The sequence below is a fragment of the Chiloscyllium punctatum genome, chromosome 25 (assembly GCF_047496795.1).
Source record: "Chiloscyllium punctatum isolate Juve2018m chromosome 25, sChiPun1.3, whole genome shotgun sequence".
NCBI lineage: Eukaryota > Metazoa > Chordata > Chondrichthyes > Orectolobiformes > Hemiscylliidae > Chiloscyllium > Chiloscyllium punctatum.
This window is the reverse complement of record NC_092763.1, coordinates 10,095,192-10,118,827: the sequence shown is the minus strand read 5'-3', so window position 1 is coordinate 10,118,827 and position 23,636 is coordinate 10,095,192. Positions and strand designations below refer to the sequence as shown.

The 23,636-nt window shown below is 40.5% G+C and overlaps 1 protein-coding gene across 5 annotated transcripts in view; it reads right to left on the bottom strand.

Annotated features, from left to right (window-relative positions):
* diaph2 (diaphanous-related formin 2) overlaps window positions 1–23,636 on the bottom strand; it is a 780,284-nt gene that overhangs the window by 145,645 nt on the left and 611,003 nt on the right. For all 5 annotated transcript variants that reach the window (XR_011964075.1, XM_072594677.1, XM_072594675.1 and 2 more), the window contains one exon: window positions 12,045–12,180. Coding sequence is in view for 4 of the 5 variants with exons in the window: in XM_072594677.1 (XP_072450778.1) it covers window positions 12,045–12,180 (136 nt within the window). In the remaining variant the exon portion in view is untranslated. The remainder of the gene's footprint in view (window positions 1–12,044; window positions 12,181–23,636) is intronic.

The following is a 23,636-nucleotide window of genomic DNA, read 5'->3' as shown; positions in this document are numbered from 1 at the left end:
TCGGAGGTCATGTTGCAAATGCACAAAACTCTGGTGCAGCCACACTTTTGAGTATTGCTTACAGATCTGGTCACTGCATTATATATGTGGAAGCTTTGGCAAGGGTTCAGAGGAGATCTACTGGGATGTTGCCTGTGTGGAGGGATAGTCTTACGAGGTAAGGCTGAGGGACTTGAGGCTGTTTTTGTTCAAGAGAAGAAGGTTGAGAGGTGACTAAATTGAGACATACAAGATAATCAGAGGGTTAGATAGGGTGGACAGTGACAGCCTTTTTCCTTGGATGGTGATGGCTAGCACGAGGGGATATAGTTTTAAACTGAGGGGTGATTGATGTAGGACAGATGTCAGAGGCAGTTTCTTTACTCAGTGAGTAGTGGGAACGTGAAATGGCCTGCCTGCAACAGTAGTAGACTTGCCAACCTTAAGGCCATTTAAATGGTCATTGGATAAACACATGGATGATAATGGAATAGTGTAGTTCAGATGGGCTTCAGATAGGTTTCACAGGTCAGCACATTGAGGGCCGAAGGGCCTCTACTGTGCTGTAACATTCTATGTTAAGTTATTTATGAGGGAAAGATTTGTAGAATCAGCGTCCCTTACTTGATACTTCTAAAATACAATCAATATGGTAGAAATATCATGCTAGAAGATTAGATTCTGGATGTCTTTTCCTTAAAACTTTAGATTCTTTCATACTCTTGTTATGATTTATAAAATTATGCTATTTCATTTCATTAAGATGTTTATATTCTCATCAAACCCAAAATTTAGATACATGCCATTCTTGTTTCTCCTGACATACTAATGTTAATGGATTTATAACACACAGAATCCAACCTCTGGAACATTTCAGTTAAAGATGTCAACCCACACAAAATAGAACAGGTGGAATGAATTGAAGTTCCTGAAGGATAGAATGTAAGATGTTTTCCACTGAAGCATTGGATCAGACTAATGTGGAGGTATCAATTGTATGAATGAGGATTTCAATTGTTGATTCACTGAGGTAAGGTGGCGACAATAAATATCTCCTCATAGGAACAACTTGGTTTATATTTTCTCAGTTTTTCCAGAAATGTTAAGTACCAATGTAGTTATTTCTCTCTTTTGAAATAGAATGGCTGTGAGTTGTTAAATGTATTAAGATATTCAGTGAGAAATGCATCATTGCATTATGTTATGTAATGAAAACCTACACAGTGGTATGCATTTCATCCGAGCAGTGCCCAACTGTACTCTTTTGTATGCTGCCTGGAGTTAATGCTCCTTGCTTTGCTCCCAGTTGTTTTACCTCACCCACCAGATCAGATCTTAATATGAAGCATTAAATCATTATCAGGAAACACACAGGACGTATTATACTATTAGTTTGGAAGTAGCTGTACTTATATTCTCTGTGGTATAAGCATCATCAAGTCAATAATGAATTTAAATTAACATTTCACTGTTTTGGATTTCAAAGGCATTGCAAGATAAAGCAGGAGACCTACCTTCTGATACAACAATTAACTGCTGAATTTCTCTCATGGATTAAATAAAGTATTTGATTTTTTAAATTGGTGAGCTTTCTTGCAGCCACATAGTCAAGACTGTGTCAACTCTCCAAGCCTCCTCCAACTGCACCTTCCAAAACTGTAACCTTCACCACTTAAAATATTTAATGACTTGCAACAAATATTTCAGTGAGGAAGGATTCTAGGAAGGGGATAAACCAACCACAGAGAACCAAGGAAGCTAAGATTAGTATCAAATTCAAAGAAAAACATGCAATGTGGCAACGATTAATAGTAAATCAAAGGATTGGGAACTTTTTAAAAGTCAACAAAGGACTATATAAAAAAAGGGAAAATATAAACTGAGGGTAACTAGCATGTAATAGGAAAACAGGTGGTAAGAACCTCTTTAAGTAAGTATAAGGGTCAAGAGATGCCAAAGTGAATACAGGCCCCTTGGAGAATGAGGCAGGGAAACCAGGAAATGACAGAAGAATTGAATAAACACTTTGCACCCAATGTCACAGTAGAGACTTTAATAGAATTCCTAAAGCAGTAAAATCAAGGACGAAAGGTGGGGAAGAAATGAAAACAGTAATTATCACTGGAGTAGTAGTATGAGGTAACTAATGGAGCTAAAAACCAACAAAGTCCTCTGGACCTCATGGATTGCATGGTAGTAATTTTCCAAGAATCCTGAGTGAATGACACAAAAGCAGGTAACTCTAGGCCACCTAGCTCAACATCCATCACTGGGAGAGTGTTAGTCTATGACAAAAATGTAATTGAAGAGCATTTAGAAGTGAGTAACATAATCAAGAGGAGGCTTTACGAAGGAGAAATCATGTTTGAAAAATTTATTGGAATTCTCCGAGGAGACGAGCAGGAGAGATAAAAGGGATGTATTACATATTGATTTCCAAAGGATGCTTGATGCATAAAGCATGCTTAAAAACATAAGAGCCTGTGGATAGATGACTGGCTAACTAACAGAAAAGAGTTGAGTTAAAAGTGGATATTTTCAGGATGGCAACCCGTAAAAAGGTGAGTGCCGAAATGATCAATGTAGGGGCTACAATTATCCAAAGGAGATCTCAAGGTCCCAATAGAAACATTACATCAAAGAACTGTTTCAACCCTGATCACGTCTTTTATTTACAGTGATTAAAAATGATCTTGGCTCACTGAAATGCTGCCGAGAACAGTCCTGGCCATCGATAGGAGCCGAGGTACCGTCTCCAAATGACTGACCTCCCAACCCTCTCTCTCCCGATACTTTCCCTGGAGCTCTATATAGGGGTGTAGTCTAAACCCCCTTCCCCAGATATTCTCTCTAACATTGTCATGTACAGGGCAGAGGTAAAACTTGTCAAAAGATTGCAGTAAAAAGTTGCATACGCGCTATTTGGAGACGTACCTCTACAAAGGCGGAAGCAGCAGTCTTATTGTTGGTGTTCACTCATGCTGCCCTGGAGGGGAGGGGGCTGATGGGGCTGGGTGGGACATGGAGGGCAGGGCGGCCAGGGAGCGGGGGACATGGACAGGGGTTGGTTAGTGGGTGGGGCTGGCATTGTTGGGGGTGGACAGGGATCAGTTTTAGATGGGTTTTGGGGTGGTTGCGGAGCGAGTGGGGGCGCGGTGTTCAGGATGGTCAGGGAGTGGTTTTGGACGGGTTTTGGGCAGATGGAAGTGGTATTGGGGTGGTTGCAGGCTGGGCTGGGGGAGGTGTTGGGGATTGCAGCAGTGTCTGGGGGGCAGTGTTGCAGGTAGGCTACGGGCAGTCTGGGGGGGGACAGGTGTGTTGAGAGAGTGGTGTTGGGGGCAGACCAGGGCTGTGTTGGATGGGGTCCGTTGGTGGGGGTGGGGGGGGCCTGGGCTCACGTGTGGTGTGCCCACTCTCTTGAACAGGGCGGCACGGTGGCTCAGTGGTTAGCACTGTTGCCTCACAGCGCCAGGGACCCAGGTTCAATTCCTGCCTTGGGTGACTGACTGTTGGAGTTTGCACATTCTTCCCGTTTCTGCATGGGTTTCCTCCAGGTGGTCTGGTTTCCTCCCACAATCTAAAGATGTGCAGGTTAGGTGAATTGGTCATGCTAAATTGCCCATAGCCAGCGTAAATATGGTGAATGGGTCTGGGTGGGTTACTCTTCAGAGGGCCGGTATGGACTTGTTGGGCCGAAGGGCCTGTTTCTATACTGTAGGGAACCTAATCTTAACAGAAAACTCCCGAGCCCCAGAGGAAAGGCATTGAATCGATTAACTGAATATCTAAACAAAATAGTGCCCATCCATCTTGTTTGGATAATCGAGGTTCCTCTGTATACACAAATGACTTGGATAAGGATAGTGAATGTACCATAGCCAGGTTTGTTGATGACACAAATGTAGGCAGGAAGACAAGTCTGCAGAGGGATACAGACAGGTTAAGTGAGTGATTAAAAACCTGGCAGATGGAGTATAGTTTGGGAAAATATGGTGTTACTGCTTTGGAAGGAAGAATAGAGGAGCTAAATAGTATATGATGAAAGACCACAGAAAGCTGTAGAACAGATTTTGAGATGTTCATCCATGAAACTTATAAAGCTGGCATCCAAATTCAGCAGGTTATAGGGAAGCTAAATGGATAGTTGAATCTTTTTTTCAAAGGGAATGAAATATAAAAATAGGGAAGTCTTGCAAAAACATATAAGGCAATAATTAGACAACACCTAGAGTGCTATGGACAATTTCGGTTCCATTATTTATGGAAAGATATACTGATATTGGAAGTAACCCAGAGAAGGTTCACTCAGTTGATGTCAGGTATGGGGAGATTTTCTTGTGAGCACAGGTTGAGTCGCGGCACTGTAATCTTTAGAGTTAAGAAGAATGAGGGGAGGCCTTATTGAAAAATAAAAGATGACAGAGTAAATGTGGAAAGGTTGCATCCTCTTGTTGGAGGATCAAGGACAAGAGTAAGGGGTTGCTAGCTTAAGACAGAGATGAGAAGGACTGTTTCTGAGGGTAATGAATCTACGGAATTCTTTATCACAGAGAATATCAAGATGGAGTATTAAGAATATTCAAGGTGAAGATAGACATTTTTTTAACCAATAAGGCAAGGGTTAATTGGAAAAGGCAGCAAAGTTGAGCGTTATCATATTAACCATTATCTCATTAAGTGATGGAGCAGACTCAATGGGCTGAATGGCTTCATTCTGCTCTCCTATCTTATATGATCTAAAAAGGCCAAGGACAGTCAAAGCATAAGAATAATTCCATCGGCAAGCTCCCCTCTAAACCATAAACCTTCTTGACTTGGAATTATATCACTGTTCCTTCACCATTGTTGAGTTAAAAACTTTCCCCCTAATAGCATCACAGGTATATCTATACCATATTGACTGCAATGGTTTAAGAAAGTGACTCAACACCAGTGAACCTAGGACAGTAAGAAATAGTCAACAAATACTGGCTTTGCCAGTGATACAATCACTACACCAATTCTTTTTAAATTGCTGCAGACACTCAAGAGAAAGTATTGAAATTTCATTGAGAGATAACTTGGTTATTAGTAAGGAGGATGGATAATCATTATTGATGGCAGGCTCTCTCACAATGGAATTCATCAATGCCTTGTGGATTTTTGTTATTGGCTAATAACACATTACACCTGTTACTGTTTTAATAATTTTGTGTTTGCTGATCCTATTTATCTACCTAATCTCAGAAGAACATAATCACTTCTGAAGACATGTGGGTGGTCTAACAGTTTCTCACATGATTTAATGCTTATTTTATCATCTTGTCACTTATTGCATTTCTGAATTTTTAAAAAAAATTTTTTAACTGAGTAGCAGTCGAAAATAAAAATAAACTTACTTTTACACGTAAATCTCACAATGGCTTTGTCCCTTTCTGTTGCTGTAACCTATGACTATTGCAAACCGTTTGAGATTTCACCAGCTCTTGAGGGAGACAGTGGCAATATCATGGGACTAGTAATCCAGAAACCCAGGCTCGTGTTCTGGGACATGCGTTCAAATCCCACCATGGCATCATGGTTTTAAAAAAAACAAAATAAAGAGCTAATAGTGACCATTTTACCAGTGACAACGCATTTGGTTCATTAGCGTCCTTTACTGAAGGAAAGCTGTCATCCTTATGGTCATCCATGTGACTCTAAACTCTCAGGAATGTGGTTGACTTCTAATTTCCCTCTGGGTTAAGTAGGAATTGGCATAGCTCATGAACGAACAAAAAACATAATTAAATTTCATTTAACTATCTAGTCCCGACTTCTCTCACTAAACTGCTAACTTTTCACCTCCCTGTTGCTTTTAGCATCAAACTTAAATTTTAGTCCTTTTGCTTCTTAATCCCCACTGTCGTCTTCTTTGGCTGGGCAAAACCTCTTGCCTGATTGCACCCCTGTGAAGGCTTGAGGCTTTTAAATTAAAAAATACTATATAAATATAAGTAGCAGTTGGTAACTTTGAGTGGAAGTTGAATAAATGAAGTATACAGTGGGCTGGCAAAGATGCCAGAACTGTGCTGTGAAGAAAGTGCTGTCGTCATCAGACTGAGTGACAATTTTATTTCCACTCATGACAGTGGTGAAGCAAGCAACTTAGACAGGCCTTAATGAGGTCGATTCTAGACTTTCAGCAGTGTTTTTTTAAATGCAGAAACACTCTGACAAATCTCTTGTCCATTTAATTCATATGGTGCTATACAATTACAATGATTTCACAGATTGACAGTTGGTACAAAGTCAGAGATCAAAAATTAATCTGAGCCTATTATTTGTACACAACAGGATTGTTAGAATGTCAAGTTGGTCTCTATTTAACTACTATCAATTTTCAATTTTCTCATCTCATTTTAATAACCAAGACCTTCAAGGACTCAGGGTTTTAATATGGAAGAAACATGGACTGGAAATGGCTGTAGTGATCACCTGACCAAAGACTGAGGCAAATTTAGGAGACTAATGTGGAATAAATGAAAATCTTTGAAGTGAAATGATCGTTTTATTTGTAAGACATTGAAACCAGTGAACTAAGTCAGAAATCAGGAAATTTCCATCTGTCAATTTGTATTGATCTGATAAGTTGCATGAATGGCCATGAAAGGTTGCCTGCAACTATCCATTTTGCAAAGACAATGAAACAAGCCTTGGGAATACATAAAAGAACCATATTTACGTAGCTGAATTAACAAAAAAGGAAATGGGAGAAAGAAAAAAAACTGGTAATGACAAAGAGGAAAGACTCTCTCTCTTCCTCTTTCCTTATCATCACAAAGCTTAGAGAAACACTCATTCATCGAGTACATAAGGTTCCAGAAATTATGGTACTGATGAGGCTATTGGACATTGACTCAACTTTTGTTGTCTCAGGTTTAACTAAAACATGCAGGGACTTTAAGAACATTATAAACTGCATTTTCTTTATCTTTCTTTTGTCATTAGATACTTTTAAAAAAACTTTATGTCCTCATTTGTGTGTTTTGTATTGGGTTTTATTAGTTTACTCAGGGTTTGGAAGCAATAAAATTCTTTGTTTCATTCAAGTTCATAAATGGTTTCCTCATTTTGATCTCGTAAATTGTGTTTTCACTGAAGTGCGATACAGCTGAGTGCTTAAAAGAATTTTAAAAATCTTTGCTTCAGTCAGCTTGGGGGTTTCAAAGGGAGCTGATTCACACTCCCTACCTGGCTATAACAATAAATATATTCTGTGGTATTTACTGCAAGAAATTAACTCAAGCAGTACTGCTCAAGAATACATGCTCCATTTGTAATCTTGGCCATGATTTTCAAATCATTTTCGACTTTACCAAACCTTTTGTTATACGGTGATAAGACAGAGAAAGTTGTTCTTTGTATTGAGACAGCCATTAATCATACTTGGGAATACCAATAAAGAAAGTGCCAAAGATTAAATGCAAGTTGTTTGTTGAAAATAATAAAAAGAGGAGGGCATCAGTCATTGTACACAATGAACTGCTATTTAGTTTAGATAGCAGTAAAAGATGGTGTGTATTAAAACACCCTAATTATTAAATAAAGGATCCTCCAGATTCTTCCTTTAATACAATTTTGACTTAAAGCCTTTTATGCCTCTACTTTGTTGTTGTAACACAAACAATTTAAGTCCATTTGGATAATAGGTTTGAGAGAGGAGGATCATAAAGTTACTAAGAATATGAAGTGACTGGTCACCTTTCACTAGGTGCTTATTCAATGACATGGTACATCATAAAATCCTGAATTTCACTATACCGCAATAAAGAATATTTTTAGCCTTTCAGCAACATATTCTGAACCATAAAGGATGAATTAACAAACTGCTTTCAATTTGACTTATCTGACATCTTCATTTTACCAGCATTGATTAAATAGGATGACTGCTTTATTGTTTTCACAGTATTTAAGCCTGTAAACCTTTTCCAATTTGTAAAATTGTGGAATCAATCATTCTACAATAGAATGCAATAAAACAAGTTTTTTTTTGAAGTCCTTCTGCCAAAGACTCCAGTATAAACCAAATGCACCAAAATAGATTTTTTTTCCCTGTATTATTTCTTCAAACAACTTGCATTTATATAGCAGTTTTGAGGCTGTATTGCATACCAAAGTGCTTCACAGCATGTTATAAAGCCAGAGCCACATGAGCTGACATTGGGGCAGATAACAAAAATCTCAAACAAAGAGGAAATTGTAAAAGAACACCATAAAGGAAGAATGAGAGATAGTTCTACTTCGGGAGAGAATTACAAAGTGTATGACTTCAGCAGCTGAGTGCACAATCACCAAAAATAGAGAAATTTAAATCTAGCCTCTTGAATCCTGATTTTGAGATGTTCAAGGGCTTATGAAAAGAAAGGGTGGTTAGAATTTGGGCATTGGTTTACAAATGTGCTTGGGTGAATTTTTTTTGAGTAAGGGGTTAATTATGGGAGAGATGATATTGAATCATAGAATCCCTACAGCGTGAAAGCAGGCTATTCGGTCCATCCGGTCTACACCCCCCCCCCCCCCCCACCCCCCCCCCCCCCCCACTTCCCTATCCCTGTAAACCTGCATTTCCCCATGCCGAATCCACTATCCTGCACGTCCCAGGACACTATCGGCAATTTAGCACGACCAAACCACCTAATCTGCACATCTTTGGATTGTGGCATAAAACGCATGCAGACACGGGGAGAATGTGCAAACTCTGCACAGTTGCCTGAGGGTGGAATTTAACCTAGTCCCTGGTGCTGTGAGGCAGCAGTGCTAACCACTGTGCCACCATTTTGTCTCACTTCCTGCACTAGGAAGAGTACTTGAAGAGAAAACTATCAGCCAACCTGGAAACTACGAACAAAAGTTGGTTCATCTGCAGTTAAATGGGAATAAAGTATAAATGGAGGAGATGTTCTTCAGGACAAAATGAACACAGAAAGGGTATGAGTACAGTTTGGAAAGAACAGGAGAATGAGGAGTATCAGGTTAGGTTAGGGGTAATCCCAGTGGAAGTTTAGTCTGGTCATTAGATAGCATCGATCTTAATAGTAAAAAAAAGCATAAATTCCTCATACTTACTAATGGTGGTGAGGGTGGAGGAAATATCTTCAAAACTCTAACTACACAACTGCTGAAATTTGAACTTCTTTTTCCACAAGCTTGAACAAATGCCTTAATTATATTTCAGAAAATAACTTTCTCTGTAGGAGATGCCAGTATGTATGCAAGCTTTAACTAGAACACTTAGTTGTGAAATGGAATCAGAATATAAAATGAGAGAAAATGAAACAGCCTAATTGTGTAGTATATGAACCATAGATTTAGCTGCCACGCCACAGTAAACCTATTTCTGTTCTCGAATATGGAAATTAGCATTTAATTAAACATCCCACAATCTCCGTGCACCACTAATCTCTTCTCAACACCACTGCCTCACCCCTGCATCTATGATTTGGTCACAATCCATATCAAAACATTATCATCAGTCTAAAGTAGTGAAACAGTGAGGTCTGACAAAGCATAGTTTAAATATGATGCTGACAAGGTTTTCGTGTTTGAAATATGCCATGATGATAAGAATCAGTGAAAAGTGCGCCTCTAATGATGTTGTGGAGATGTGGTGAAGGAACTAATGTCCATAGGGGAAATAAAATTTAAACTTCTTGATGATCTCTTTCCAACATGGAAATAGGTGCAAGATCAGATTTAAACAATTATCTATTTGGAGTAGAATAAATGACTGACACAAGGTTTTTACACTGAGGAAAGATCATTTGTACAAGAAGTCATTACTTCAGGAAAGGGAAAACAATAAGTTGAATTAAATCAAGGCATTTATTTGAAGAAAAGTCTACAGAATGTGGAAACGTGCTGTGAAGAATTCTGTAAATCAGCACCTTGACGTGGTGGAAAAACTTGTGTACTCCAACGATCTCTTAAACCATGCGGTCAGGATGTCCTTGTACCTGGTTGAGCCATCCAGGCAACAAGGTCAGGGAAAGGTGCTAGACAATTTATGGTTCAACAATCGACCAGAAAAATGAAGACCTACAACTCAGTGGTTGCAGAAGTAGAAGGGATGTAGCAATAAGGTGATCTCAGTCATTTGACATGTCACTGAATCCTGACCACTAGCCATTTAAGATTATGTAGAGAATGATGGAGCCCCAAGGTACCCAAATTGAATTCAGTCACATTCCAGATTCAAAGAGGGTCAAATTGACAGGTTTTGAGGTGATTGAGGATAAAAAATGGATTTCAGGCTGTGAACCCAAAAGTCCCTGTGTAGAATCTACACACAGGCGACAGATATCTGTAATCTACAGTTTGCATTTGACAGCAGGTTCATTGCTCAATCTGCATCAGAATTGCAAGCCATTCTCTATATCTTCAGTTCTGAATACAAGAAACTTAGCTTCTCTGTGAGCATTCTCAAAATTCCAATCAACCCACAGCTGCTCAGGCACATATTGCATATCCCGTGCACGTTGAGGGTGAGACTCTAGAGTACTTCTTGTACCTCTCTCAAAGGACACCAGATATAACCCCAGCTGCACAGGGTCAATCTTGATAAGCCACAGCAGTGAATGCTTGACAAGCAAGAACTCCACAAGTCTGAGTGTATTGAGCAGTTGCTGAGCACCAAGTCCTGGACTGTGTATCAGCGACACATATGAAGATGAGAGAAATTCCATCAGTAAGACCTTCACTGGATCCCCCATACTCCATAAGCCTGTCAAATGCTAGTCTCCTTCTTCAAACCAGACACAATATCATTGAGAACAAATAATCTCAATGGACTCGGCATTGTATCCACATGGCTAAAAATTGTCTCCTGTACCAGATTCTCTTCTCTCAACTCTCAAATGGACAACAGACCAATGGAAGACAAAGAAAATGCCACAAAGACACTTTGGTGCTTTCCTTAATGCATGGGAACGTTGGTTTTGATTGTGGAAGGAGCCTGCTACGAATGGCTCAGAATAGCTATTTGTCCATTAAGCTGCACTAAGCTTCAAGTCCTAATAGGTTAATGATGAGGCAGTCAAAAATTGACCTGCTTAGTCACATCAAGACTGATGACAGAAACATTGAATCTGATTAGCTATTATCCTTGAATCAAGGAGAAGCTGACAATGGAATTGACACTAGTTTTATGTAAACGGTTGGAACAAAATCTCTGCTCTCATTTTATTACGCTGAAAATTTTATGATCAGTAAACTTTGTAGACAATTAGCATTCATACATCAGTGCATAATTTCATTAGAATTTGTCATACCTCATGCTGATTTTATTTGGAAGTATAGGGATAGATGGAATTTAAAAAGATGAACAAAATATTGTGCATAGAATACATATGTATTTGAGTATTCGTCTAGAAGAGAAACATTTTTATAATATTTGGCACAAACCATTACTATGCATTATATAAATAACCTCATATTTTGCTTGAAGCTACATTGAGAGCTTTGTTGAGTGTATAGAAGACTCATGGAATCTGGGACTCATTTCTACATGGTTGTGATTCCTGCCAACTGATGTTAGGAAAACAATAAGTCAAGTAGAGTTTCACAATGAGAAACAATGATTGGATTTGCTGTTTTCACAATTTTCTGTCAATTATTCAGGCAAATGATTTGTTGCAGCAAGACACTCTGTCACAAGCCCCACAAACTTCTACATTTATACCATTTAGCATGATTTGGTGCCCATATAGTGCAATTTTTTTTCAAGAAAGCCCTAAAGCCTGAAGGAAAATACTTCTTTCTGGTCAGTGGTTCCCTCGCCATCCATTTCTGCTCCTCACTGACCTCTGCACTATTCTATCACAGAAGATTGGAGCATCTCAGAAATTGAATCGCAACGACAATGAGCACATCACTGGTATACCTAGCACATAGAATCAGCAACTGATTAGATAGGAATAAGGCAGAATTCCAGCAATGAGAGTGCCACAGACCGAGAGGTTTCCCCAAGAAACAGCTGCTATTCCTGATACTTCTGCTTCAACAATCACTTGTGAGAAATAAATTTATTTTCAATGCCAAAGCCTTACCTTTGTTCATATCAATCAACTGTTTCTTCTTTTGCTGCCGTTCCAACTTCTCCCTCTCTGCTTTCTCTTTAGCCAGCTTTGCTCTTTTGATCTTTTCTTCAGTTTCCCTCTTCTTAATGTTTTCTTTCAATGCTTCCTTTTTTTAAAGAAGCAAATATTTGTGTTACTGATACATTCAAAACAGATACACTGGCATTGTCATATCACCATCGTCATAAACTACAAGAACGTCCACTAGTAACTGTTGCATATGGGTCTTGAAAGGGTTAATACTGACTCAGTGTCATCGGCATATCTGCCGAGTAACTAAGGATCCTGAAGGAATGAGACTTATGATCAGTCTCTCTTATAAAGTATACCACTTTCTTGTTACACAGAAATAGTTGTAGAAATGCAATGCGTCCTCTTCACTATAACAGATCCTTGCAGTGAGACCTGAAAATGGCTATCCTTATCCATACTAGACTGTAGAAATGTATATCTGAAAGGTGTTTGTGGAAGAATGTGGAATGATAACAGCATTCAAAATACTAATGACAGTATTTCCAAAGGGAATAGATATCAGAAAGACTTCTGGATGTGGTTGCACCATTTTGCATTTGTGACTCCCGAGTTATGGATGAAGAAATAAATCATAACTGTTATTACACCAGCTGGGACACTTTCTAACCAATCTCAGTTTATGGCTTAAAAATATTTACCCAAATTGAACAGTATCTCACTTTACTTTCAAATTTGTACTTCAGGTATCAACATGTTTAAATTAATTCAATGTGAATTTTTCACTTTGCTACCTCAGCCAAATCAAAGGTCAAATGGTAAGAGGTATTATATCAAGCTACAAGTGAAGTAATAACCACTGCTGTTTTAAACTCAAACACTTTCAATGTGTGATGGGCAGGCTCGGAACAAATGAAAACTGGCACCTCTATTATAAATAGGTCTTTAAAAATCAGCAACACCCATATTCAGATTTTAAAGTATTAACCTTGAAAGAAGTTGCAATAAACTAGTTAAAATTTATTGAGAAGATTCATCATATTGAGAAGAGTTGTTATCTTCCCATGCTATTATAAACTGTAAGAAGAGAGAGGGAAGGTGAAAAAATGAGTCGAACTTAAGGTGCTGGCATTCAGGAGACAGACTGCAGCACAGTGAATACTTTAATTAGATTTAATAATTAAGCAACTTTTAATAATTAAATAATTATGCAATTGAAGCTACTCAATTCTTTGTAAATTGTGAATGTAGTTAGTTTAAATATTAAAATGTAAACTACATCTAAATATTAAAGAAATAAAATCTGAAACAAAGCTTTGAAGATGTGCTTTTTTGACAAGTTAGATGAAATTATATGTACAAGAATGGAGACATGTAATCAAAATGAAAGCCCATTTTGCAGCTGTCTCAGAATGCTGTTAAAGTAAATAATACAGTCACAGCTTGTCCATAGTTTCAAAACATCTTGGTGAGATATTATCCACATTTAAAGTGGGACCACTAACCTTCCTACTGGAAAGAGAGAGAGGCCAACATTCTTTCTGGTCAAATGGTTGTGTCAACCAGGTCAGTGTCATGGCTTTTCTCTTACTAACCAGGTCAGGTGTGGCAAGCAGAAAAAAATCCTGAATAATGTCTTTTACACATCATATATACAAACTTACCGCAATAGTATTGTTATTTTGCCCTGTCGGATTTTGTTCCTCTAAAATACACAGAGAAAATCTGACAGCCCAGATTAAGAAGGATAATACCTGAAATATTCCACCTGAACAAGGATTACTGAACACATCATTGGCCAAATTCAAGACATTTTGGAGCATAAAACTGAATGTCATAACAAACTAGAATGGTTAGTCCAATACTACCATATCTGTGTGCCAAACAATAAAATTCTTATATTGTAGGGTGAAAAAAGTTGATGGGTACTGTGTCAGAAATTTGCACAGATGCTTATATAATGAAACAACAAAAATAAGTGTCACCTAAAAGGCTAAGAATTCCTCTTTTATTTTACAAAAACATGCAGAGATGGAATACACTTGCATTTTCTAAAGTGCAGTGTATGGCTGTTTTCAATTTCCATACAAAGATTTGGGTACAAAAACCTATGCTGTGGCAGTGAAACCAAGGCCTCATCTGCTCTCTTAGGTGTATGTAAACTGTTCTGTGATTATGGGATTGACAACTGAAGAAAAACACAGGCGTTCTCCCTGGCATTCTGGTTAATAAATAGCCCTCAACATCACAAACTGATTATCTAGTTATTATCAGAGTGCTTATTGTGCCCATGGCCTGCCACTTTTCCAATATTACAAATGACTCTGCTGTAATGGATTGGCTGCAAAGGCTTTCAGAATATTGAAGGTTGTGAAAGGCTGCGTAAATGGAAGATTTTCGTCTGCTTTGTTAATATTCAAACTTTCTTGCGAAATGATTGAAATTGAATAATATTTCATCTGTTTTCTCACCAAGAAAAGTCTAAGTGCTATTTAGTAGATTTAATAAACTAATTAATCTTTTGCAAATAACACAGTAACATGGGATCAAAAGAAATTTGAAGAATAAAAAGAACGCATTCAGCTGAATAGGCATCAATCTCATCTTCTTACAGCATCCATCATTTCTTTGTCCTCGCAGAAAGGTAGATAATTGACTACTGCAGTAATTGTTACTGCTATCAGGAATTGACTTTCTTGGGATCTTGTTGGGTAATAAGCTCTCAGCAACTTCATCATACTGAATTCTTAAATTTCTTTTGGCACTTCAAACTAACTTCAAAGTTATCACAACCAAATGTGCCAGCTCTCCTCAGATTCTGGAGAACGTCAAACCGGTCATACTGATGTAAACATTTTATACAAACAGTCAAGATATACTTTCCTAAATCTTCCTTGGATATCTATTTTTGTTTTACATCGTTGTGGCCCATGAAATGTACCTGTAATGTCGTGACCAACTCCTCCAACAGCACAATAGCTAGCATTGCAACAGAACAATTTCTGAGTCAGGAAATTATTGTTGTTGAAATTATTGGATTAGCCAGTGGTATTCCTCTGTTGGTTATTTTAATGGTAGCTGGACTTATTCCTTTCAATTTTAGTTTGCATTAATGAAACTTATTTCCTGTTATTTACTGAAGTAGAGATTAATTGTCTGAAATGCCATATAACCCTATGACTGTGCTCAGTCTACTCTAGAAAGTTTCCATTTAGCGAGTGGTTTTCTTCTTTAATTATTTCTATTCTATGACTATTTTCCCCACTCTGGACATGCTCTCTGTACTCTCTCTATGACATCAGTAGACTCAATTTTCCCTTCATCTCTTATCTGTTTTCCACACTTCCACTCAAGTGTCTTTCTTTAGAGATTTCTCTTCAAACTTATGAAGAACACAACCTGATGCTAGCTTTAACTATTTTAGAGTTATTCAAGTCTCAAGAGAGTAAACATTTGGGGGGGGGGGGAAGAAGGTGGAGACACTATACTCAACTTGGGCTTTTATGACATAAATGGGCTTTTATGACATAAATTGGCTGCCTGTCATCAGGGATTGACCTGCCGCGTCTGCTGCTGAGGAGCTTTCTCAGTAGCACAGCTACAGTTGGGAATCTTCTTGCTGCTATACTGCCTCCATCCATGTCCATTCCCACAATCCTGGGGCTAACTTATCAAAAAGCAATTGTACCTTACATTTGAAATTTTGACATTCAACTAACTAAAATGCATAATGACTGTTTTAAAACATGGAGCCTCACTATATGAAAGATTGTAGAACAATGCAACAACATGTGATCTGAAATGCACTGCCTCAAAGAGTGATACAGGTTCAACAGTAACTTTTAAAAGCAAATTAAATAACAAAAGAAAGGGATTTCATGGAAGGGGCTGCATAGGAGGACAAACAAAAGATCTAGTACAGGCACAGATGACCAAGTTACATATTTCTCAGCTGCATCATTTAACAATTATATGACATTACTACACAGGAACAGCTGAGCCACATGTAAGTTATAGGTCCATGGCTTCAGAGTCAAAGGATTAGTCATGTGCCTCATCAGGTGACTCAAATTCGCTCTCCCTTCTGATTTGATTCAACAAGCACTACAAATGTAAGATTGCTGTTGATTTTATACACCAAAGAAAAAAGCTCTTTGCAATACATCACAATGAATTCTACTATTTGTAGAACCTGAGAGGCGGGAGAAATATGTTTGTCATGGCAATAACTTAAAAATTTCCATTTATAAACTTAAGGCCTCTCAGAACAAAAATAATTTCATAACATTAACCATTTAGGCTTAAAGACCGACATTTTTCAATTATAGCTTCTTTGCTGTTCTCTTATAAGCAGATGCTTATTCCCAAGCATAACCTAGTTTACTTTGACTCCTAACTGCAGCAGATTAGTGATGTGATTAAGTTAAAGAGATGGGAGGCAAACTGGCTTAGTGAGCAACAAAATCATTGCTAGTTCAAGAAGAAAATCAGCAACTGTTGTAAAAATCTTGGCTATAAATGATAAAATGGCTATGTGACTTTAGGGTGTGAGCTAATGCCACAGAGATTTATTCAAATGTTAAATTTAAATGTTATGCTCATCATATTAATCTTTATCTCATTGATCAAATGGATGATACCATATAGTGCAAAGGTTAACTTTGTGGTGTGCGTGCACAAAAAGTGTAGTGTGGTTCTTGTTGCAAATCCACTGAATATTTTTATTTAATTTCCATTATAAGCATGGGTATCAGAAAAGTTGACAATCAGAAGAAAGAATTTCAACATAAGAAGTGGATACGTACATTTTAAAAATATAATTGCAGTAACTGAAAGACAATCAGTTGCTATTTTCATAGAATAATGAGCAAACTATAAGATGTAGATGCAGGAGGCCATTTGGCCCATTGAATCTGGCTCTGCTATTCATTCCATTTTTCCTCATAACAATTAGATTACATTAGATTCCCTACAGTGTGGAAACAGGAGCTTCAGCCCAACCAGTCCACACCGACACTCCGAAGAGTAACCCACCCTGACCCATTTCCCTAATGCACCTAACACTATGGGCAATTTAGCGTGGCCAATTCACCTGAGCTGCACATCTTTGAACTGTGGGAGGAAACCGGAGCACCTGGAGAAAACCCACGCAGACACGGAGAGAATGTGCAAACTCCACACAGACAGTTGTCCGAGGCTGGAATCGAACCTGGGACCCTGGTGCTGTGAGGCAGCAGTGCTAATCACTGAGCCACCGTGCCACCCTTGGTTGCTTTACTGATTAGGAATGTCGACCTTAGCCTCAAATTTTCAGCCTCTGCATCTCTCTGTAGTAAAGATTTCAGACTCATTCTCCTGAGAAAAATATCCCTCTCATCATATCTTACAGAGGTACCTTCTTAATAGCTCTCATGCAGCTGTATGACACGTCCCTCAAAGGAGTTGGACGCAAATTCTCTTACTCTGAGGACATGTCTAGACAGACTCACAATGGAAACAAGTTCTAAGTACTGACCCTGTCAATCCCACGAAGAATCTTAATTAGGCGAGATATTCATATGGCCAGATTGTTGGTACCCTAGTGTGGGTTGGAGTTGTGTGTTGAAGAGCTGTGAAAAACCCTCCTAGAAAACTGCAGAAAATGCCTGGAAACCAATTGCAATTCATCTACCCTTGGAAACCTCGGAAAGATTCCATTTAAATTGAATAATGCAGAGGTTTTCATAAAATTAAACAAATACTTACAGACAAAAAGTTATGCTACTAAATGCAAAGTCTAACTCCAAAATACCAACTGAACTTATGTTTATCTCACAACATCCAACTACACCTTTGCCAGACCCTACACCCCCACCCTCTTACCCCGATACACATCTCACTTCCTCAGGAGCTGAAATCTTCCCTTCCCTTGATCTAGTTAAACTATCCCCACCCAACCCCACACCCCTACCCCCACTATGGGCCAGATCCGATCCACCTCCTTCCATTCTCCCAATATCACGGTGATACTGCCACTCACCCCAACTCCACATCTGCCTCTACTCTACTCTGGACCCAAATCCCCTGTCCTACCTTCACACACACCCACTTTCCCCACCACATTACAAAACTACACTGGCCAGGAACTTTTTCTACTCCTCACGCCTGATTGGGACTTCAAACCCACATCCTGCCCCATCATACTCAATGTCAAGATTAGAGTGGTGCTGGAAAGCACAACAGGTCAGGCAGCATCTGAGGAGCAGGAAAATCGACATTTCAGGCAAAAGCCCTTCATTAGGAAATGAGGCAGGGAGCCTCCAGGGTGGAGAGATAAATGGGAGGGGTGTGGGTCTTGGGAGAAGGTAGCTAAGAGTGCAATAGGTGGTTAGAGGTGGGCACAAAGGTGATAGATCGGAGAGGAGGGTGGAGCGGATGTGGGAAGGAAGATTGGCGCGTAGGACAGGTCATGAGGATGGTGCTGAGCTGGCAGGTTGGAGCTGGGGTAAGTTGGGGGGAGGGGAAATGAGCGAACTGGTGAAGTCTACATTGATGCCCTGGAGTTGAAGTGTTCCGAGGCGTAAGATGAGTTCTTCCTCCAGGCATCGGGTGGTGAGAGAGCGACGGTGGAGGAGGTCCAGGACCTGCATGTCATCGGCAGAGTGGGAGGGAGAGTTAAAATGTTTGGCCACGGGGTGGTGGGGTTGATTGGTGCGGGTGTCCCGGAGCTGTTCCCTGAATGCGCTCTGCGAGAAGGCGTCCAGTCTTTGACATTAATGGATGTGCAGGTGAAACTTTGATAGATGTGGAAGGCTCTTTTGGGGCCTTGGATAGAGGTGAGGGGGAAGGTGTGGGTGCAGATTTTGCAATTCTTGCTGTGGCAGGGGAAGGTGCCAAGAGGGGAGGGTGGGGGAATATATCCCTGGTGATGGGGTCCATTTGTAGGTAATGTCAGCGGATGATGCGGTTTATATGGAGGTTGGTGGGGTGGAAGGTGAGGACCGGGGTGGGGTTCTGTCCTTGTTGTGGTTGGAGGGGTGGGGTTTGAGGGCGGTGGTGTGGGACGTGGAGGGCATCTTCAACCACATGGGAGGGGAAATTGCGGCCTTTAAAGAAGGAGGCTATCTGGTGTATTCTGTGGTGGAACTGGTCCTCCTGGGAGCAAATATGGTGGAATCGGGGTAGTTGGGAATACGGGATAGCATTTTTGCAGGAGGTAGGATGGGAAGAGGTGTAATCCAGGTAGCTGTGGGAGTTGGTGGTTTGTAAAAAATGTCAGTGTTGAGTCGGTCATCATTGATGGAGATGGAGAGGTCCAGGAAGGGGACAGAGGTGTCAGAGATGGTCCAGGTAAATTTAAAGTCTGGGTGGAAGTTGTTGGTGAAATTGATGAACTGCTCAACCTCCTCGCAGGAGCATGAGGTGGCACCGATGCAGTCATCAATGTAGTGGAGGATGAGGTGGGGAGTGGTGCTGGTGTAATTGCAGAAGATAGTCTGTCCACGTAGCTGACAAAGAGACAGGCATAGCTGGGGCCCATGCGGATGCCCACGGATACCCCTTTCATCTGGAGGAAGTGGGAGGATTCAAAGGAGAAATTGTTAAGGGAGAGGACCAGTTCAGCCAAACGAATGAGTGGCAGTGGAAGGGTACTGTTGGGGACGTCTGGAGAGGAAGAAACTGAAGGCTTAGAGGCCCTGGTCATGGCGGATGGAGTGTAGAGGGAGGGGAAATTGCGGCCTTTAAAGAAGGAGGCTATCTAGTGTATTCTGTGGTGGAACTGGTCCTCCTGGGAGCAAATATGGTGGAATCGGGGTAGTTGGGAATACGGGATAGCATTTTTGCAGGAGGTAGGATGGGAAGAGGTGTAATCCAGGTAGCTGTGGGAGTTGGTGGTTTGTAAAAAATGTCAGTGTTGAGTCGGTCATCATTGATGGAGATGGAGAGGTCCAGGAAGGGGACAGAGGTGTCAGAGATGGTCCAGGTAAATTTAAAGTCTGGGTGGAAGTTGTTGGTGAAATTGATGAACTGCTCAACCTCCTCGCAGGAGCATGAGGTGGCACCGATGCAGTCATCAATGTAGTGGAGGATGAGGTGGGGAGTGGTGCTGGTGTAATTGCAGAAGATAGTCTGTCCACGTAGCTGACAAAGAGACAGGCATAGCTGGGGCCCATGCGGATGCCCACGGATACCCCTTTCATCTGGAGGAAGTGGGAGGATTCAAAGGAGAAATTGTTAAGGGAGAGGACCAGTTCAGCCAAACGAATGAGTGTCAGTGGAAGGGTACTGTTGGGGATGTCTGGAGAGGAAGAAACTGAAGGCTTAGAGGCCCTGGTCATGGCGGATGGAGTGTAGAGGGATTGGATGCCCATGTTGAAGATGAGGTGTTGGGGGGGGCCAGGGAAACGGAAGTCTTGGAGGAGTTGGAGGGCATGGGTGGTGTCTTGAACGGACATGGGGAGTTTCTGGACTGGGGGGAATAGGACAGTATTGAGGAGTTCGGTGGGGCAGGCCAGGCTGAGACAATGGGTTGGCTGGGGTGGCCAGGCTTGTGGATCTTGGGAAGGAGGGTGAATCGGGCGGTGCGGGGCTCCCGAATGATGACGTTGGAAGGTCTTCTTGATGTGATAAGGTTCCGTATCGTCTGGATGCCTTCTCACAGAGCACTTGAGGGAACATCTCCGGGACACCTGCACCAATCAACCCCACCGTCCCGGGGCTGAACATTTCAACTTCACCTCCCACTCTGCCGAGGACATATAGGTCCTGCACCTCCTCCACTGCCAATCCCTCACCGCCCGATGCCTGGAGGAAAAATGCCTTATCTTCCGCCTCGGAACACTGCAACCCCAGGGCATCAATGTGGACTTCACCAGTTTCCTCATTTCCCCTTCCCCCACCTTACCCCAGCTCCAACCTGCCAGCTTAGCACCATCCTCATGACCTGTCCTACCTACCAATCTTCCTGCCCACCTATCCACTCCACCTTCCTCTCTGACCTCTCACCTTCATCCTCACCTCCATCTACCTATTGCACTCTCAGCTACCGTCTCCACAGCCCCACCCCTCTCCCATGTATCTCTCCACCCTGGAGGCTCCCAGCCTCATTCCTGATGAAGGGCTTTTGCTCGAAACATTGATTTTCCTGCTCCTCAGATGCTGCCTGACCTGCTGTGCTTTACCAGCACTACTCTAATCTTGATTCTGATCTCCAGCACCTGCAGTCCTCACTTTCGCCATCATACCCAATGCCTCTTGCCCACCTTGACCTATCCTAGGCATTACATCATTTCCTGGCCTCTTTATAACTTCCAATTCTGCCTTACTTGGCATCCTATCCCACCTGGCACACTAGGCCCGTACATATTTTACATGCTACTCACCTACTTGTCACCCTTGTGCCCTGCCCTCCACACCACATCACCAATCTGGCACCATACTCTCCACTAACACCATACTAACTTCACACTTAGCTTATGTATGTCCTGTTCAACAGTGTCAACCAAAGTAGCTGTGCCCCCCAAATCTTTGAAGAAGGGGACAGGGTTTGGTCATCCCAAGGAGTCTTGCACTACAAGAGATCTGTCAGAATGGAAGTCCAGTTTTGTATTTCTGAAGGAGTTCTACTCAGAATCTCCTGTCAGAAATGCAGAGTTCTCTCATTTTATGAGAGGAGGTGGTGCAGGTCGCCGCGCGTCAGAAAATTCAGCCCTATGTTGCAATAAAGTTATCTTTCACTCTTCTGAACTCGAAGACAGGGTATAGCTATTCAATGTCTTCTGAAAATCCCTCCATGCTTAGGAATAAAATACTGAACCTCCTCTGGATTGCCTTCAATGCTAGTTGATCTTTTCTTTGATAAGGGGACCAAACTGTTAAAAATATTCTAGGTGTGGCCTGTCTGGTGCCTTGTACAATCTGAACAAGATATCCTGATTTTTATCCTCCTGTTTGCTTTGAAATAAAGGCCAATATTGCATTCCCCTTTGACAATTACCTGCTGAGTTTGTATACTAGTTTTTGTGATTTTTGCACAAAGACCCTCGAATTCATCTGCAGTTTATCTCCAGAAAAACATTCAGCTCGTTTATTCTTCCTGCCAAAATCTCACATTATATCCCATCTGTGAAGTTTTTGCTCACTTACTTAACCAGAGTGGAATCCAAAATGCACAAATAAAGAAAACTTCAGAGCATCATTCAAACGAGCTAATTAGGTCACTGTGGTAATACTAGGTAAAAACAATGACTGCAGAAGCTGGAAACCAGATACTGGATTAGTGGTGCTGGAAGAGCACACAGTTCAGGCAGCATCCAAGGAGCAGTAAAATCGACGTTTCGGGCAAAAGCCCTTCATCAGGAAATACTGTTAATGCTAAATAGCATTAATGCTCTTCTTGCTACACAGTACCATATCAGCTGAGTCACCCTAATCAGGACTGGCAGCAAATGTGCTAAAGTTCATGATCTTTTGTGGCTTTGTTCAGACTAAAAAACACGAATCTTCAACTTCATAACATTTGTAGAGGTACAAACTTACCTAGAGAAGACCTGTTTAATGGCAAAAAGCAAACAGAACAGAGATCCAAAGCTACAAAAAAAAAGCTGTGTTTCGTGTATTACCAACTAACTATGAATCCTAGGACTTTTGCACTCAGTAAACTCAGCACAACTGGGATAAGTTAAGCAGGGGAGATCAAATTAGATCATAGGAGTCATTTTTTTATTCTGTGAAAAAGTACTTTTTAAAGAGTAAGCATGAATTAACATCATTGTTACCTATCAAGGAGTGAGGTATCCTACTAATTTAAAAGTTGCACTTTGAGCTTGTAATCAGCAGTATTTCAAGCAATCTCAGAACATAACATATGGTTCCCATCGAAAGTTTATGTTCCAAAATATGAAATAATGGAAATTGAGGAACTTTTATATCTATGATTTTAGAAATGATACTGTCATACTCAATGCATGTGTGGAGATTTAGGACACATTCAAAGTGAGAACAGACAGGATGAACTAAACTTTGATATTTCTAGCATGTAGCTTTGGCACATGGAGAACAATAAAATCAATGGAATCATTTTTGTTATATCTTTATGTTCAGGATAGATACACAGATTCACACCAGGTTAGAAATCATGTATCTGTCTATAAGTCATTTATAAATCTTGCTTCATTACTCAGTGTAATTTCAAATCTGGGAATCCACACCTTTGGGTTCGTGTTGTATGGACAGATAGAAGAGTATTTTTGTTTGTTCATATAACAACTCACTTGCTAAATTTATGCTCATTTCCAAACACTGAAGACCTTTGAACTGGAAACTGAATGACAGCAGGTGGTAACATTTCTGGGATTTAAGTTGAAGCCAAGAGGCAGAAATACCAAAATTAACACAATTATTACGTACTACAACATGAAATCTGAGTAATAAAAACAGAGATGAAATAGTCTGTTGAATTTCTTGGGTTACACTAAAATACAGTTTCCAAAATATAATGCAAAGTTGTTGTGGTTCTGTTCGCCGAGCTGGGAATTTGTGTTGCAAACGTTTTGTCCACTGTCTAGGTGACATCCTCAGTATAATTAATGTTAGGACATCAAATGTTGAATA